Here is a 16,912-nt window from a genome sequence, read left to right on the forward strand (position 1 = left end):
ATTAGGCACGATCACGATCGCGAAATTGCATGTTTAACCCCCATACCAACTCATTCTTTCAAACATGGCAGCCATGTTTGTTTACATCTGAAGAAAACATAATGGCTGATAAATCATGAATGCCTGAACGGATTTCCAAGCGGATTTTTTTGTTTGAAAGCTGTGAACAGCATCTACACACGTGGTGCATCATCTAGGCATGGGCGTGCACTTTTTACACAATTGCACAATTACATGGAAGTCTATGGTAACCATGGCAACGCGAGACATTGAAGAGAAAAAATCATTGCAACATAAGTGTTAAAACAGGAGGGGAGAAAAGCCACAAAATGCATCTCCAAACTGGAGAGTGGAAGACGACGGGAACAGATGAGAGGATGAAACAGGAGATAAACCATGCATACTGCATATTGTTGTCTACAGGCAGGGTTTTTAAAGATAAACCATGCAGTATGTTGTTGTGTACAGGCAGGGTTTTATTAAAGATGCAGGTGTTGGTGCTGGTGTTGTCAGCCCTGCCTGACTGCAAGGTCACCTGACGTTAGAACACAAGGCTTTAGAAAACAAGCAAAAGGCCAGAGCCACACAGAGTTTTAAGCCCTATTTAAAAAAAAAGGCAAAAATAGACGAACTACAAGCTCTCAACGTGTCTCATTGTGATGTGTTTTGAGCTTTTAGATGTGCTATTTTTGCATTTTATTATTTTAAAGAAACATCTTCAACGACATGCCCAAAATAGGAACGCTAGAGTTGTTTAGTGGAATGGGATAGTAACATTGGGGTTGTAAATCGCTGGCTGCTCTCAGGCACACACGCACAACTGCCTCCGAGGAAAACATGACATTTACACAGTCAGACTAATGGAAGCAGATGAAAGAATCTGCATGATGTGAATATTGTGTCGTTGTGAACCTGTCTGGAGAGGAGGAGGACAGAGAGGCAATTTACAATTTAGGCATGTAGCAGACGCTCTTAATCCAGAGTGATTTACAATAAGCAAGGACAGCACAAGCTGATACATCAAATGCATAGAAATAGTAAATCTAGGATCACAGTAAACCCAGAACCTATCATTTGTCTAATGGTAGAAGCAGATCTACATGCATTGTGAGCTTGTAGATCTTGTCTTGTCAGTATATTTTGGATTCATGTGAATTTGTATTTTCAGATATTTAACCACTTGAACCGTTAATACTTAATAAACTTGACCTTTCACTCTGTACTTAGTCTGCTCTTTTTTCCCCCTCTACACCAAACCTCTTTTCCGAAAATAGCCGATCTACAAGCTCACAACGCCTGAGCTTGTAGATCTGCTATTTTTGGCTAAAGTTCTCAGATTATGGACACTAGGGTTCAAGTGGTTAATATAAAAAAGGAGGAAAACAGTTTCTATCATACAAAGATTTGGAGGACCCCCTGTAGTAACTCTGAGGACCCCCTAGGGGTCCCGGACCCCCTGTTGAAGACCCTTGTCCTAAAGGATCCAAACCCAAGGCGGAACAGGAAGGAGAGGGGAAGAGAGAGGGAATGAGAAAGAAGAGATGATGTAAATGAGAGGAGGAGGAAGAGAACTGTGAATGTAGGAGGACAGTAATGGGAACTAGAGGAGGGAGGAAGACTCATCAACCAGACATTTTTGGCTGCAGCGCCCTTTGAAGATCTGCAGAGCTGGCGCGCGCACACACACACACACACACACACACACACACACACACACACACACACACACACACACACACACACACACACACACACACACACACACACACACATGGATACATGCACTTAAACACGCACACAATCATGTACTGTACGGTATTTACTGACACACACATTCACATGCACAGTACACACACACACACACACACACACACACACACACACACACACACACACACACACACACACACACACACACACACACACACACATTTATACAGTATACTCAGCGGCGGTGATGCTGCAGTATAACACACGCGCATATACACTCACGCGCGCCCAAAAATGTGGTGATGCGGCAGTAATTGCTGATGCTATCGGTGGTCTGTCATCACCGCGATCATTGGGCATCCTACTGGCGGTGTGTGAGTGTGTGTGTGTGTGTGTGTGTGTAACAGTAAATGATAACACTCATATCATTTTTATGACTTTATCATGTTCTTTTTAACAAGCCTGCAGTGTGTCCTCCCAGAACAAACACACTGTGTGCTGTGTCATATAGTTCACAATAGTACACATTAGTACACACAGTAAAAACCCTCTGTGTCCATTTCACACAGTCTTAACATGTTCACTCCTTCGCAGCACATTGTGAGTGTGTGTGTGTGTGTTTGTATATATATATATATATATTCCCTCCCTGACATTTTAGTCTAGGTTTTTATTTTTTGACTAAATTGTCAGTATTATGTAGTCTTAGTTTTAGTCATCTTAGCTTAGTTTTTATGTAGTAATTGTTTTTGTTCCCGTCAGTGAAAAAAGGGTAGTCGGTGAACATTTTTCGTCATAGTTTTAGTCGGCGTAGTCAACACTGGTTCAGAGCTATAGTTCGGAGATTTCAATGAATGGGGGTGGCTAATTCATACCGTCTCGACGAGCTTGATGAAGGTTGTGTGTGTCTGTGCGCGTTGCGTTGGCGGGGCCTTCGCAGAGGTTTTGACATTTAAACAGCTGAGCTGACTCGGCAGGAAAACTCTGAACATTGTCAGTATTAAACCCTGACCCGACAGTCCCGAAAGCCTGCTGCTACTGGATCTCTATGGTAATTTGCAGTGGTGGAAAAAGTAGTCTTTACTTAAGTAAACGTTTCATTTTATATGCATATTCACATCGTGGTAGGTGTGTATAGAAAAAAGCGTATTTTTGGGGTGCATATTCACGTCGCTTCGCTAATTTGCCGGTGTGTAACGATCTTAACTAGTCACTAAAGTATTAGTAGTATCACATAATTGTAGTTGAGCAAAAGTACAATAAATGCCTCTGAGATGTAGTGGAGTAGAAGTAAAACGTGTTGAAAATTGGAAATACTGAAGAAAGTTCAAAAATAAAAAAAGACCTCCAAATTGTACTGTACTTGAGTAAATGTACTTACTTACTTTACACCCGGGGTCTTCAGCAGGGGGTCCGGGACCTCTAGGGGGGTCCCGGACACTTTTTATATTAACCACTTGAACCCTAGTGTCCATATTCTGACAACTGTAGCCAAAAATAGCAGATCTACAAGCTCACAACGCCTCGCTGTAGATCGGCTATTTTCGGCAAAGAGGTTTGGTTTTGAGGGGAAAAAGAGCAATACAGAGTAAAAGATCAAGTTTAATTGGGTAGTAACGGCTCAAGTGGTTAAATATCTGAAAACACTAATTGACATGAATCCAAAATACACTGATGATTGTGCTGTCAAACAATGAAACACTGTATGGAATCTATGAAAAGGTTGTGGGGGGTCCCTGCTTCGTCTCTCTCTCAACTAAGGGGTCCTTGGCCTGAAAACGTTGAAGACCCCTGATATACACCACTGGTAACTTGATTTATGTGGCTCTAGAGATGACTCAGGAGAAAGGGAAGAGGTCACTCCACAGCCTGGGAGCCAAAAGGACAGTCACACACACAGTAGAGATTACTGTACCCTGTCCCTGGCTGCCATGCAATGCATCTCTACCGGCACATTAAAAATACAACAAGGGAGTGTTGAAAACATCCCCAGACTGCCTTGCCCTGCTAGTAAACCTGCTGCTTTTAGTGTGGGCACCGGATCCAGTCAACTCAACTGTGTCATTCCCTTTGCACCACACACTACTACAACTGGAGGAGATTTTACGACCCACTTAACAAAAATAATAATAAAATAGATTTCCTCCTTCTTAAAAGGCTCCAACAGCCCGCTCTTTGGGAAACAAAGGACCCCCCACCCTGACAAGCACTCGGAATTGTAGGAGTTGAGGCAATCAATTTGGTTTGACTCTGTTCCACAGATAGTTATTGTGAAAATAGCAGCTCTACAAGTTCACAACGTGAAATTGAATAATATAAGTTGTAGTATAGTATGTAATACTGTAAGTGTAAGTCTGTTGTTAATGCTTTTCTTTTGTTTAATATTTATTAGACGCACGCACGCACGCACGCACGCACGCACGCACGCACGCACACACACACACACACACACACACACACACACACACACACACACACACACACACTCTTAACCACTTTCATCTTAAATATTGTTTTAAAAGATAACCTATGACATGTACAAGCTCACAACATATCGCAATGAAATGCGCTGTAAAACGGCAATTTTTGACTAAGTAGGGCATTAAATTATGGGGGGAAAAAACAAGATAAGAAGATAACAAGGTGTCTGCACAACAGCAACGATATGCTACAGTACATGGCTACCAGCTGGATCTGGAGTGAACATCCCAGTTGTGTCAGACTGGATCAGCGAGAGCGTTTTATTTAGTCTTGTTTAAAGTACACTGTAAAAATGAGGTGACTGAGTTCACTCTCCTTCCACCTCTGCTCTACACGTCAAGGAAACAATGGAACCATTCCTGTGACATTCCTTATAGCAGCAGTGGTTCCCAAACGTTTTAGCTAGAGACCCAAAACAGAAATTTCAAGGTTTTCCCGGGATCCTAAACTATTGAACATTTGCCAACGTACAAGCTCACAGTGCCTCGCTTCGGGGGAACTGTTTCTGGAGGACGAAAAAGAACATGAATCAGCCCTCAACTGGCTGGTTTAGAACCGTTAAGTAGTTTAGTGAGAAATGATGAGCTTGGGCTTGCAAGTAATTCCCAAATGTGCACGACTGATTTCAGTAATTTTGGATTCCACCAAAGCCAGCTTGTGTTCTACGGAAGCATGTTGCCACATAGAGAAAATAGCCAATCGACACTATAGCGAGCAATAGAAGCAGCGTCTTCAATAAAACCCTAATGGTCTCGGATATTTCACAAGAGCATGGGCTTCAACTGTGTTGGCTGGATGAATAGCGAGAACATACAGTAGGTTTAGAATTATAACGCCTCGTTCGTTTTTATGTCTGGAGACTACACACACAAACAAACTCTGGTGCATGTGTGGTTTGTGGTGGGTGTGTGTATTCACAGATTAGACAAAACTGGTCAGTGGCGAGATTTTATTTTGCTTTAAATCCATGAGCTCGGCACACCATGCATGTCCAAGTTTAAATCGCGCTTGAGGAACGGCGAGGTGTCGTCGTTTAACTGAGACCCTGCGGTGCCTTCATTATGTAGTTAAACATTCATCTAATCTCTTCTGGCTTTGGAGCGGACCTTGGCAGGAACTCCCAGTAGGTGCTGTGTGTCTGTCGTCCTCCGAGGGATAACGTCACATATTTAACTCTGTTTCCCCTCCCCGGTGCTCAGAGACTCCTATCTGCTCCAGTAGGCTGGGCTGTGAACATTACTTTCTCAGACAAAGTGAAGAAGTGTGGATATGTTTGAGTTTTGTTGGGATTTTTTTTTTGGTTGGGTTAGGGTTAAGTGAGCTTACACAGTGGTTCCCAAACCTTTTATCTCGAGACCCAAAAGAGAGATTAGGCTTTTGCTCGGGACCGAAACCAAAATATCAGATCCACAAGCGCACAACACACAATAAGGCGATCTACAAGCTCGCTTCGCACCGTGTTGCGATCTTGTAGATCGTCTATTTTCAGCATGCAGCTAAGTAAAAGATTTCAGGTGACTAAAATATTACAAAAACTAAACAGAATTGTTGTATTCAAAAGACTATGACTAAAACTAAATACAAATTTGCTGTCAAAATCAACACTGTGAGGAATCGGAAACCGGTTCCATCACATTAGGAACCATTTCCGGGACCATTTTTTTTATCACACTGACAGAGCTGGTAATGTGGACTTAAATGTCTGCTATACCATTACAATACAGGTGGTTCTCAAAACATTTTTAATCTCAAGGACCACCATAACTCTTGAGAGTCAGTGTACAAATGTTGATGATGATGTTGCCTGGTGCAGACTTGCCTGCACACGTTCAACACCCTCAGGCACAGATGAAGACTAGAACCACTTAGAAATCTTGCATGCTAATGTGTGTGTGTGTGTGTGTGTGTGTGTGTGTGTGTGTGTGTGTGTGTGTGTGTGTGTGTGTGTGTGTGTGTGTGTGTGTGTGTGTGTGTGTGTGTGTGTGTGTGTGTGTGTGTGTGTGTGTGTGTGTGTGTGCGCGCGTGCGCATGTGCGCTACTTGCTTTCTCCCCTGCCAATGCATCTCTCATCGTTATAGAGTACAGAGGTCCTGAGTAGGAATGGGATGAGAATCGTTATTAGCGTTTATCGTATCGTAAAAAGAAAACACTCACAGTAATCGTATTGTGGAGATTAAAATCTAAGATTCCCGAATTGGAAATTCCAATACAAAAAAATAATGCTGTGATCCAGGGGGATAGCACCCTCTAGTGAGAGTGATGTCAGTCTTCGTTTGGCCCCCCCCCCTCTCTCTGTCTCTGTCTCTGTCTCAGTGCTGTAACAGTCTTAGGAATGTGGTGTATGTCCTTCTCTCTGCCCAGACAAATACACAGTGAGCCAGGAGTAGAGGTTGAATTCCACCCTCCCCTCCCCAGACCAGACTGCATGCTGGCATCCTCAACAGTCCAAAGAGTCAAAATGGCTGCGAAGGAGAGACACTGGAGCAGCTCGGACATTTAAGCCTTTATTTTGAATAAAGTTGCTGTTTCGACTACATCTTCCTTCTCCCAGCTGCAGCACTCAGTCCAATCCTTTGTAAATTGAACTCACACTTATTCCTACACTAGATGTCTCTCATACAGTACTTGAGGTACACAGGCCTGATTGAATCCTTGAGTCCTTCTGTGGGTAGTGGACTGCCCACTTCATAATCAATCAATCAACCAATCAATCGATCCCAACCTCCGCTGGGATCCAGCACTGCGAAACCTCATCTCGGAGCTGATGGCGGAGATTGAGGTTCCAAAGCTAGCTGTGGTGTTCTCATGGGTAGGGTGACTGGGGGAAATCCCTCTAAGTCAAACGCTGATAAGGCAAACGCTGATAAGGCAAACGCAAATGTACTGCCCGGGTCTCCTACCGTAGTGATCTTCTGCCGTCTCGTTAAGGAAACAGAGTAGCCTCCTTATTTTTAGCAATACAATGGTTATATGTCACAGTTATTGTCCACGACATTGCAAGCGGCGCGAAGGCCAGCGGACCTTGGTCCTGCTCTTCGCGCCCGAGCGCCGCAGGCGCGAGTGCCCGGCCGCGCGAGTTACGTAGCCGTGGTGAATGCAATCGTTATATTTACGGCCTGGGCAAGCGCACGATAAACGCATGAATGGAATGAAACGCGATGCAGGTGAGCTCACATTTCACCATAACAAAAGGAGTTTAAAAAAAAAAAAAAAAAAGGAGTTTGGCTTATCAGCGTTTGCCTTATCGGCGTTTGGCTTATCAGGACGTGCCCGGGTGACTGGAGGAGGCTGTCATTGGCCTGTTTAGACTTAACAAGAATCATCTGCTAGCTAGTTCTCCTACATGCAAGCGCGCACACACACACACACATACACACACACCTACACACACACCTACACACACACACACACACACACACACACACACACACACACACACACACACACACACACACACACACACAGTATAACTATTGATACCAACACACAATACGGCCTCTCAAGACGAAACACATGGACTCACACAATGCTGAGGCTGCCTTCACGTATGGCTGTGCGTAAAGTCAAAGTGACAACATACACACAATAGACGCTCCTGTTCTGTGTCTCAGCATAAGTACACACACACACACACACACACACACACACACACACACACACTAAGAAACGTGCATGCTTGCACACACATATAGAATCTCTCTCTGCCACGGTCCATGTAGGCATTGCAGTGGTGGTCATTTTGTGGTGCCACAGATAGAAATACCATACATTTTTCTCATAGAGATTCTGAACATATTTAATATACATTATTTTATATTAAGCTAATTTTGGTGAATCATGACCATAAAATATTTGATTCTTTGTCTAAAACATTTTGAAAACTGCAAAAAAGGGTATTTATTACATATAGTATATCATATAATTAAATATTTTAAAAGGTCCACTTGTACCCTCTCAGATTTACAGACCCTTAAGGGTCGATTTGGTTCCTGACTATCCTACTTTTTTTTTTTTTTTACACTTTATAAATCACTGGTATATAGGTTGTATAGTCTGTATAATTGTGTTAGTTTATTTAGTTTGAGGGTGTCTGTCTTTATTGTGTACTTTATTCTTCTGTACCTACTGCTGCTGTGCTGTCTCTAGCGCCTGAATTACCCCCCAGCGGGATCAGTGTATCCGTCCATGTTCACTCCTGTGTTGCACGGCTGCCGGGGGGCCTAGCTTTAGCCTGCAGCGCTAACACCATGTGCACATTATATGAGCACTGATTGTGCTGCGGTTAGCCAGGCTGTAGCGCTCATCTCATCTATTATTTAGCAGAGGCAGATGATATTCAGTGCTTTCAGAGCGTGACCCGAGATAAACTGATTTTTCATTTCCTCCCCTATTAGTTTACATGGTACAGCCCGCTAACACATCACCCTCTCACTCTCTCCGCCAAGGTTTGGACCAAGTGTAGGTTTACCACAGGGGATGAGGCACTTCCTCTGACTAATATCTGATGGCAGCTTTTCCACTGTGATTTAAGACCTTGGCTGTGTAAAATAACAAGTACTTTTGTTTTACTAGAACTCGAGTTTGTGCCAAAGACAGTGCAACTGTTTGCGTTTGTGGCGCTTTCAATTCTGTGGGCTGAATTGAAAGTCTTTTGGCGGTGTGCTAGAGGCCCCTCAACAGGAAAATGTGTTTGTTACACCGAGAAAGTAGGTTGAATTTGATCAATTCCTCCATGTCTTTTATCCATATTTTTTTCCCATTATACAGCCATCATCTCCCTCACATATCCCTGTAAAGATTTGTAAATGGTGAATGCTTGACTTCCCTTTGTTTGTTTTCCTTAAAATCCCATCTTAAGAACATTGTTTCCTAAGTTTCCTAAACATGCAGTGTTTCCCCCCTCTTTCAGTTTTTGAAGAAACCTATACTAGTACCTTGAGTTAATGTTTTGCCTTTGTTTTTAAAAGGACACAATTTATGTTTCATTATATTTCCATGTCCTATTTCCTGTCCAACTGTCAAACGCACAACAATGACTTGAGGGGAAGTCCAGCATGTGGTCAAAACAATACAGACTGCCAGGTGGATGGTCCTCCTCCATTACTCGGCTATTTTTGATGCTTTTGCGTGACACCATGAATAAGTAGGACATTAAAGGTATAGTGCACCCAAAAAAATTACTTCTTTTAAAAAGTTTCTTTATCTGTGGTACTCAAGGTTTTTAATGTCAAGGACCCCTAGAATTATATGTATTTGACCGCAGACCTCCATCTCAAAATATTTTTTCCAGGGAATAGATAAAGTGTAAAAAATAATGGTTACAGTGGTTACGTGACACAGATGTGTTCCCCATTTTAATGGGTTAAAGTGCACTGTAACACTGATTGACTGAAACGCGCACGGCCACAACAATGACTTGAGGGGAAGTGCGGTGCATGTTGGTCAAAACAATACGGACTGCCAGGTGGAGGGTCCTCTTTACTCTGTCTGTTTCCCCCTGTATTCTTGAGCAGCTGCAGACCTGGCCCAGATATACAGGACTTAAAGTGACTTTGCTTTGAATCTTGAGTCATAATAGGACATTGTGATAGGAACCACAATGGTTCCCCAACTTCCCCAGGACTTTTTTGTGTTATCCTTAGACTTAATGTCTGATTGCACCTTGTGCTGGTTACATTTCTTACTACTAAAGTATTCAATCAATCAATCAATAATGACATTGAAGATTCAAGTGAAAATTATTTGAAAATGGTTTTCAGGCCTGCTAAACCATGTTTCTACCTGGTGTCCCTATTTTGGATGTGTCTTTATTGGCGAAAATCTTCATCAAATGAAAATATAAATTGCAAAAACTGCAGATTCTGAAGCTCGTAGAGCTTGTTGATTGGCTATTCATTGTACAACGAAGTGTACAGTGTATATGGCTTAAGTGTCCACATAGTTTTTAAAGTTTCTTAGGTTGATTTAGTAGATAACGTTTATTAATTTCTCTTGAGAGAGTACCAATTTCCTGTTTTCTTACCACGGCGCAAGCCAGCAAGCCGTGGACATCAGTGGCCAATTCAGAACACTGATGGTGGTGTTAGGAAGGTACCATGGGCCACAACCACTGTGCCATGGGCTTAAGCGTATTGGTGCTTTTTTTGTATTTCATAATATGCCTGTAAATGCATGCTTGCGTCAGAAATCTAGCACTCTATTGTAATGGCTTATCTTTTAAAAATTGTAAAAATAAAAACCTTTTTTTAGGTTATTGATCTACTAGCCTCTTATCCCTGGGGAGAACTATTGTATCTCAACAAAGTCTGTCTGTGGGGTTTATAAATATTGAACCCATAAAAAACATTAGCAAGAGCAAGAACTAAATAATAACTACATCCATGGGAACACAGGTTATTACAGCTATTTTACATTTTGTGAAAAGTAACGGTTTTGGACAGTTCCTGGCCTGAGAGCGCGGTGAAGAATTTACCAGCACTCGAGGAATCTCCTTTTAAAAGTTTTTATTTTCCTCACAACAGGCTCAAAATGGACGCGTTTCGACCAACTAGGTCTTCATCAGCGTTGTAATCAATCATCATGTTCTTCTGAGCCGTGCACCGAAAAGACTGTATCTAAATTGGAGTGTTGCTGGCTTTCTGCTTTGTTGCAGGCATCTCTCTATCTGGCCTGAGAGCAACTATGTTCAGTGTACCTTAGATTACATTTCACCACAAGGCTTCTTTAAACATAACCTTGGACGCCAATTCCTCCTGAATAAACCTTGAGATAAAACAACTCTGTATTCTTTTCACGGCCCCACTTCTGAACCTCAATCCATACTTTGAACACCACTGGCACCAATGCATATGATATATATGGTCACTGTCGGGCAGAAACCTCTTATCTCCATATTTTAATTGTGTTTTCATTAAATTAAAGTCCTAATTAATCATACAACAGTGTCACACAAAAGCATCAAAAGTAGCGTTCCGCAAGCTCGAAACACAACATGAAGCGGTGGGTTTTGAGCCGTTTTGGACATATGAGGTTTTCACACGACGAGACGATATGTTTGAGAATGATGGTGGTGGCATATCAGATTTAAATGAACTTAATGACCCTTTCAGAGAGACAGCTGCATCACACACTCGCATACATCATATGCTAGCTGGTCACAGGTTGTTTGAAGCTGTTGCGTCTGTTTTGTTTTTACACAGCAGTGAGATGATTAGATATCAGTGGTCCTCACTGAGGCAGAAATAAAGAATGCACAACCGTACAGTATGTAATTAATGACCGTTAACATGGTGGCATGTTGGTGAAATAACACACGCACGCACACACACACACACACACACACACACACACATGCATGGCTATGGACACACACATAAAGTACAGTGCGGTTCCTTTAGTGCTTCCCGAACATTGTTTCGGGCCACCCATTTCTGTGGACCAATCACGGATGCATCTTTATGGGTCACAAGGAGTAGTAAATTAAAATCTCCCATTGCAAAAAATAAAAAAATGCCCTCTGCGATTGGATTTCATTCCCTCCGAAGTAGTGAAGGACCAATCATTATGCAAATATGCAAATATGGGGCGTTCTATCTCAAGAGGCTTTTTTTTTAATCCGCCCCTTGGAAATGCAGGTTCCACACAGAGATTCCAGACTAGTAGTGATATTAGTCTGGCCATGCCAGGCTACGAGTAAATATCATTTTTTTCCTGTTTACTGCAATTCTTTTTTACCGTATATATTTTTTTAAATCAAATATTTTCAGGATTTACATCTACAAGTTCACAACGGGTCACATCGCAACACGTTTTGAGCTTGTTGATTGGCTATATTCCACCATTTTCCAATCTGGAGCTAAAAACCTTTGGGAACCTCTGCAGTGCAGTACCGAGAAATGCAGGGTAGACGGGTCACTGAATTTGTGAATCACAAAATGCTGTCGGCACATTGAAGCAAGTGGCTACTTTGCCGATATAAGATAGGCCTAAAGCTAACGCAATGAGCATCGATTGAATAATGTGTGTCTAAATGCAGCAGGGATCGACAATTATCAGACAAAAATATTTTGTCTGATAAGTCTACTGTATATTCAGGTGTCCCCCCCCAATAGTAGATGGCCTGGTATATTGATATAGTGTATAAGAGGCCATGATCGATTAGATTCAGAATACTCAATACTTAGTTTTATTGTTGAATGCTCCCTTGTTAATGAACTTAGAATCTTCCTACAACGATGGCTGGCTGAACCTTCCTTAAAACACACGGCTAAGAGTATCTACATTGTGAGCATGTAGATCAGCTATATCCGCATGCAACCAAGTACAACATTGCAGTGATGTCATTACGTGCCCATCCCGCATCAAAAACTCATTCAAGTCACCCAGGGACTCATTCATGACATGGTCCTGGGGTCCCGGGGATGCACCTCCATTGGAGTCCATGTTAAAATAATTTACCGCGTTGCGGTAAAAGAAAAAAAAAAGAAATTCCACAGACACCACCATTGTTCATGGGTGAAAGCGTCCTACTTTACTCTACGTTAACACAAATAAAATCCACGTAGAAAGTCTTAAACAGGCGATAGAAACGTAAATGTTTTGATTCCACCGACGTCCGACGCCATTTTGCGCGTGTAAACTTTATATTGAGGACTCATAAAACTTTTCTGGGACCCATTTGAATGACCACCTGTGGGTCCCGGGACCCATTACATTGAAAACCTAGTAACATCACTGACATTGACATTATCCAATTGATAGATCGACGGCCCGACGGGACATCTCCAAACATCAAGGCCATGCTGCCGTTTACCTCAAACATGAGCCTTTGTTGTTAGTTTGGATTTGTTAGAATCTTGATCATTTTTCCTCTCTGTGTCAGATTGAGGCCAGACAGCTAACGGTAGCTTTAGACAAGCAGCCAGTGTGTTTACGTAGGCGGTGGGACATGGCTGGCTGTTAAAGACAAACATCTCGTCTCCCCCTGACACTGTGAGGTTCTTCAGGGAAGCAGCTTGTAAACAGATGGCTTGTTGGTGGAGGATGTCAAACACTAACACAGCCTTGTAAACCCTGCTCTCTTGTTAAGGACTTGGCTACTTGGATTTACTTTGCAATGACTTGGTTCAACTGTATGAGACCTTTTCATTAACCTAATGAAACCTAACCGTTCACTTTTTAGCGCAGTGCTTTGGAAATCATACATAGTGAAACTAGAAAGATGGCGCTCAGTAGAGAGGGCATTATGCCTCCGCCAACACTATGCAATTATAGGCTCTTTGCACAGCAGCCATATTGTAAAGAAATTGGGCCTGTTCCTTACTTCCTTCACAGGTGCTACCAATGATAATAATAAAGGCTCTGTTTCATTCTGGTCAAACAGAGTCAGGGTGCTGTCCACTAGGGACCTTGAGGAGTTTCCAAATGGCCCCTTTTCATTCGAGGATTCGCTTACCTGCCGATTCAATTGAGCAATTTTTTTTTGCCCACCCCTATTGTCCTTGTCCTTTGTGACACAAATGTGGTCTCTGATTGAGAGACGCAATAATCAAAGCCCTGGTTGGAATATCACCTCCATGATACGTCATCTGAACTGGAAAAGACTGCTTTCAGCATTGTTGCACCTGGTTCTGGGAACCTCTTACGACAAGATCTTAAATATCCTCGCATCTATTGGCCATTTTAGGAATTTACTTAATAACCTTTCATTATCTGCATGCAAGTGTTTTAACTGATTGCTGTCAACATGCAACTGCTTTAACTGAGTGCAGTCAACATATTGTCTTTCTTTGTTCTCATGGTATTTCTATGTGTAATCTCAGTGTCATTGTAAATGAGGGTCTCCCTCAATGATCTCTCCGGTAATTGGTTGAATGAATGAAAAAAAAGTTTGGGGCAGTTTAGGGCAGCCTACTGATCATTCCCATCACGTTGTCACAAAAATTGAGCCCATTAGTTCTCGAGTTACTCTGTTAACAGACAGACTCTGCCCTTTTATTGTGACCTTGATCAGTGACCTTTTCTACTGAAAGGTCTATTATCTCTTCGGGGCAGCCTTCTGCTCATTCCCAGTCCATCCAAGTTCCATGGATTCTATTCTCAATTTATTTAAAGTTATTTTCGGGGGACCTTTTATGTTTTATACTACAGATAGGATAAAGAAACAGGAAACCAAGGGCAAAGAGAGGAGAGACATGTGAGGCAACTCCAAGGAGCTTAATGGTCTGTGCAGGCACCCCAACTATTGTCTCTATTTTCTTACAAAACAGCCTAGTAAATGTTCATAAGTCGTTTTTATGGTAAGGTCAGTCTAGGTTTATGGAAATGAAATGCGTGCTGTGGTATTATTGACATTTCTCCAAATGCTGAGGTGTACCTGGTATGTTATATCTCCTGTTTCTTCACCTCATGCTATCAGATTACAACAAGCGAATCATCTCAAATGTCCTACCATGTGTCCTATTGATACTGTTTGTGAACCATGTCAAATCTGGTCACCCTCCTTTTCACTCTGCCCCGCCCTCTAAAGGGGAACACACACCGGACGCGGAGGCGTCGCAGAAGCGTCGCAGAAGCGTCACGTCAAAAAATACGGACCCATTATTTTCAATGAACGAACCCACACCGGCAGCGTCAGACGCGCGCAGCCGCAGGTCTGCCACCTCGCCTGCCGCGCCGATACGCTGTTGTTCTATTTTTCCAGCGTTGCTGCGCGGTGAACATGTTCTCCCATGGTTCTCCCCACTGGGGGAAATGGATATGCTGTGTGGCAGCGCGCCGCATCCAGTTGAGCTTACCGCGCGGCACTTCACGTGCGTCGATACAGCGACCGCGTCCAGTGTGTGCTCCCCTTAACCCCAATTTCTACTTGGGGTTATAGGTGTCTGATAATAATTTAACTTCAACTGCCAACTACCTTTTTCAGTTGAAAATATATCCTTTTTGTTTCACACCATTTTGTCATAAAAGCATAAACAGGGCTTGACGCCACTTCTATCATACTGGAATTAGAGCTTTGAAAGTCATTTTAATACTTCGGTTTTGACATTCAGTTTAGAGGGACATCATGATGAAAAAGCACAACAAGATGTCGGCACGACTCGGCAGTGCAATTTTACAGCCAATAAACATTCTGAAATCGGACACGCATACATAGTAACACCTCAGCTAACCAGCTAGCCAGCGAACCACCACAAGGTCATCATGCTAGACAACCTTTCAGGCCACGGCCCTCCGAAATAATAATATTGGAACTGGAGACCTGCCGCCCTGACAAGCACTTAGAATGCAATATGATGGTCAGGAATCTAACCCATGACCAGGGCTGCATGTCTTACCTTCTTAACCCTTATTCTCTCTCTCTCTCTCTCTCTCTCTCTCTCTCTCTCTCTCTCTCTCTCTCTCTCTCTCTTCCCCTCCCCCATGGGCATTCTAAACAAAGCAGAACAGGAAAAGAAAACTACTTCTAATAAATAATAGAATAATAACACCACTGAAGACAAAGTGTTTGTCTCTCCCGACAGGTCCTCAATGCCCAGAAAGCAGGCTACAAGGCGGCCATTGTTCACAATGTGGACTCTGATGACTTAATCAGCATGGGATCCAACGATAGTAAGTAACCTCTCCACACACACACACACACACTCACACTCACACACACACACACACACACACACACACACACACACACACACACACACACACACACACACACACACTTTTTCCACCACTGCCTGCAGGACCATACCTCTCTCCAGTCCATATCGCTCTTTTTTTCTTAGAGGTGCTTGCTAATGTCAGGTGAGGGTGTTATGATGAGCCAGGGTCACATGAGGTCCTCATCCATCCTGTCTGGTAGACAGTCATGAATGATCTAAAAGGCTCTTTCTCCTGGTTTGTGCTTTTCATAAATGTACACAACCGTCCAATCCCAGGAATTCTCTCTCCACTCTTTGCTCTTTGTTGGGCTAGCAGTAATCTCGCGTAGCCAGACAACTCTCCGCTTAATCTCCGAGTACTATAATGGAGTTTGGAACTATGCCTCCTAAAAGCCGGGAAAGGAAGCTGTCATCTGTTTGTCTGTTTGACAAGCAGCAAGCTTATATGCTTGACATAATAAAAGACCATAGTTTTCAGTGCAGAATTTGAAATTTGTTTGCGTCAGATGGTCTGGCTCGAGAGACTAGGCTAGCAGCTGATCATACGGGTTGCCCCCAAAGTAGGGCTGGGCAATATGGAATCAAATATCACTGTAGTGTCCAAGTCTAATACTTGGAACTAATGGTTGCCGATGTTAAAGAACTTAATTAAGACATTCATTAAGACGTGTGATGTGGCAAGAACTGAAGTCCAAACGTTTTCATAGAGTTGGTAAATCATATATATTTATTCTACGTCTTATACTTTGCATACATTAAATATAAATAGTTAAACGTTAACACAGCCCTTGAGACACAGTCGGAAACTGTTTGCCTCTCTCATCAGCAACACCTGTGGCTTGTCACAAACCTTATTAAATAGGCTACTAGGCAATTTGGCCTTGACCCTGCCCTTCGCTTAAGTGACATTATCGAAATAAGAAACATGGCTCAAATGGCCCTTACAATCACAATATATTTGACCAAATGCTGGTCCTCAATATTGACTATTATGAGACCAGTTACTAGTCTCATAATAATATCAATATATTGCCCAGTCTTACCACACAGTTTTGCATGTTGTA

The 16,912-nt window shown here is 42.6% G+C and overlaps 1 protein-coding gene across 1 annotated transcript in view; it reads left to right on the forward strand.

The window, feature by feature from the left end:
• rnf13 (ring finger protein 13) overlaps positions 1-16,912 on the forward strand; it is an 86,314-nt gene that overhangs the window by 34,794 nt on the left and 34,608 nt on the right. Inside the window, exon 5 of the mRNA XM_080736619.1 lies at positions 15,714-15,801. Within this exon, the coding sequence (XP_080592745.1) occupies positions 15,714-15,801 (88 nt within the window). The remainder of the gene's footprint in view (positions 1-15,713; positions 15,802-16,912) is intronic.

The sequence above is a fragment of the Nannobrachium achirus genome (genome assembly GCF_963921795.1).
Source record: "Nannobrachium achirus genome assembly, chromosome: 1".
NCBI lineage: Eukaryota > Metazoa > Chordata > Actinopteri > Myctophiformes > Myctophidae > Nannobrachium > Nannobrachium achirus.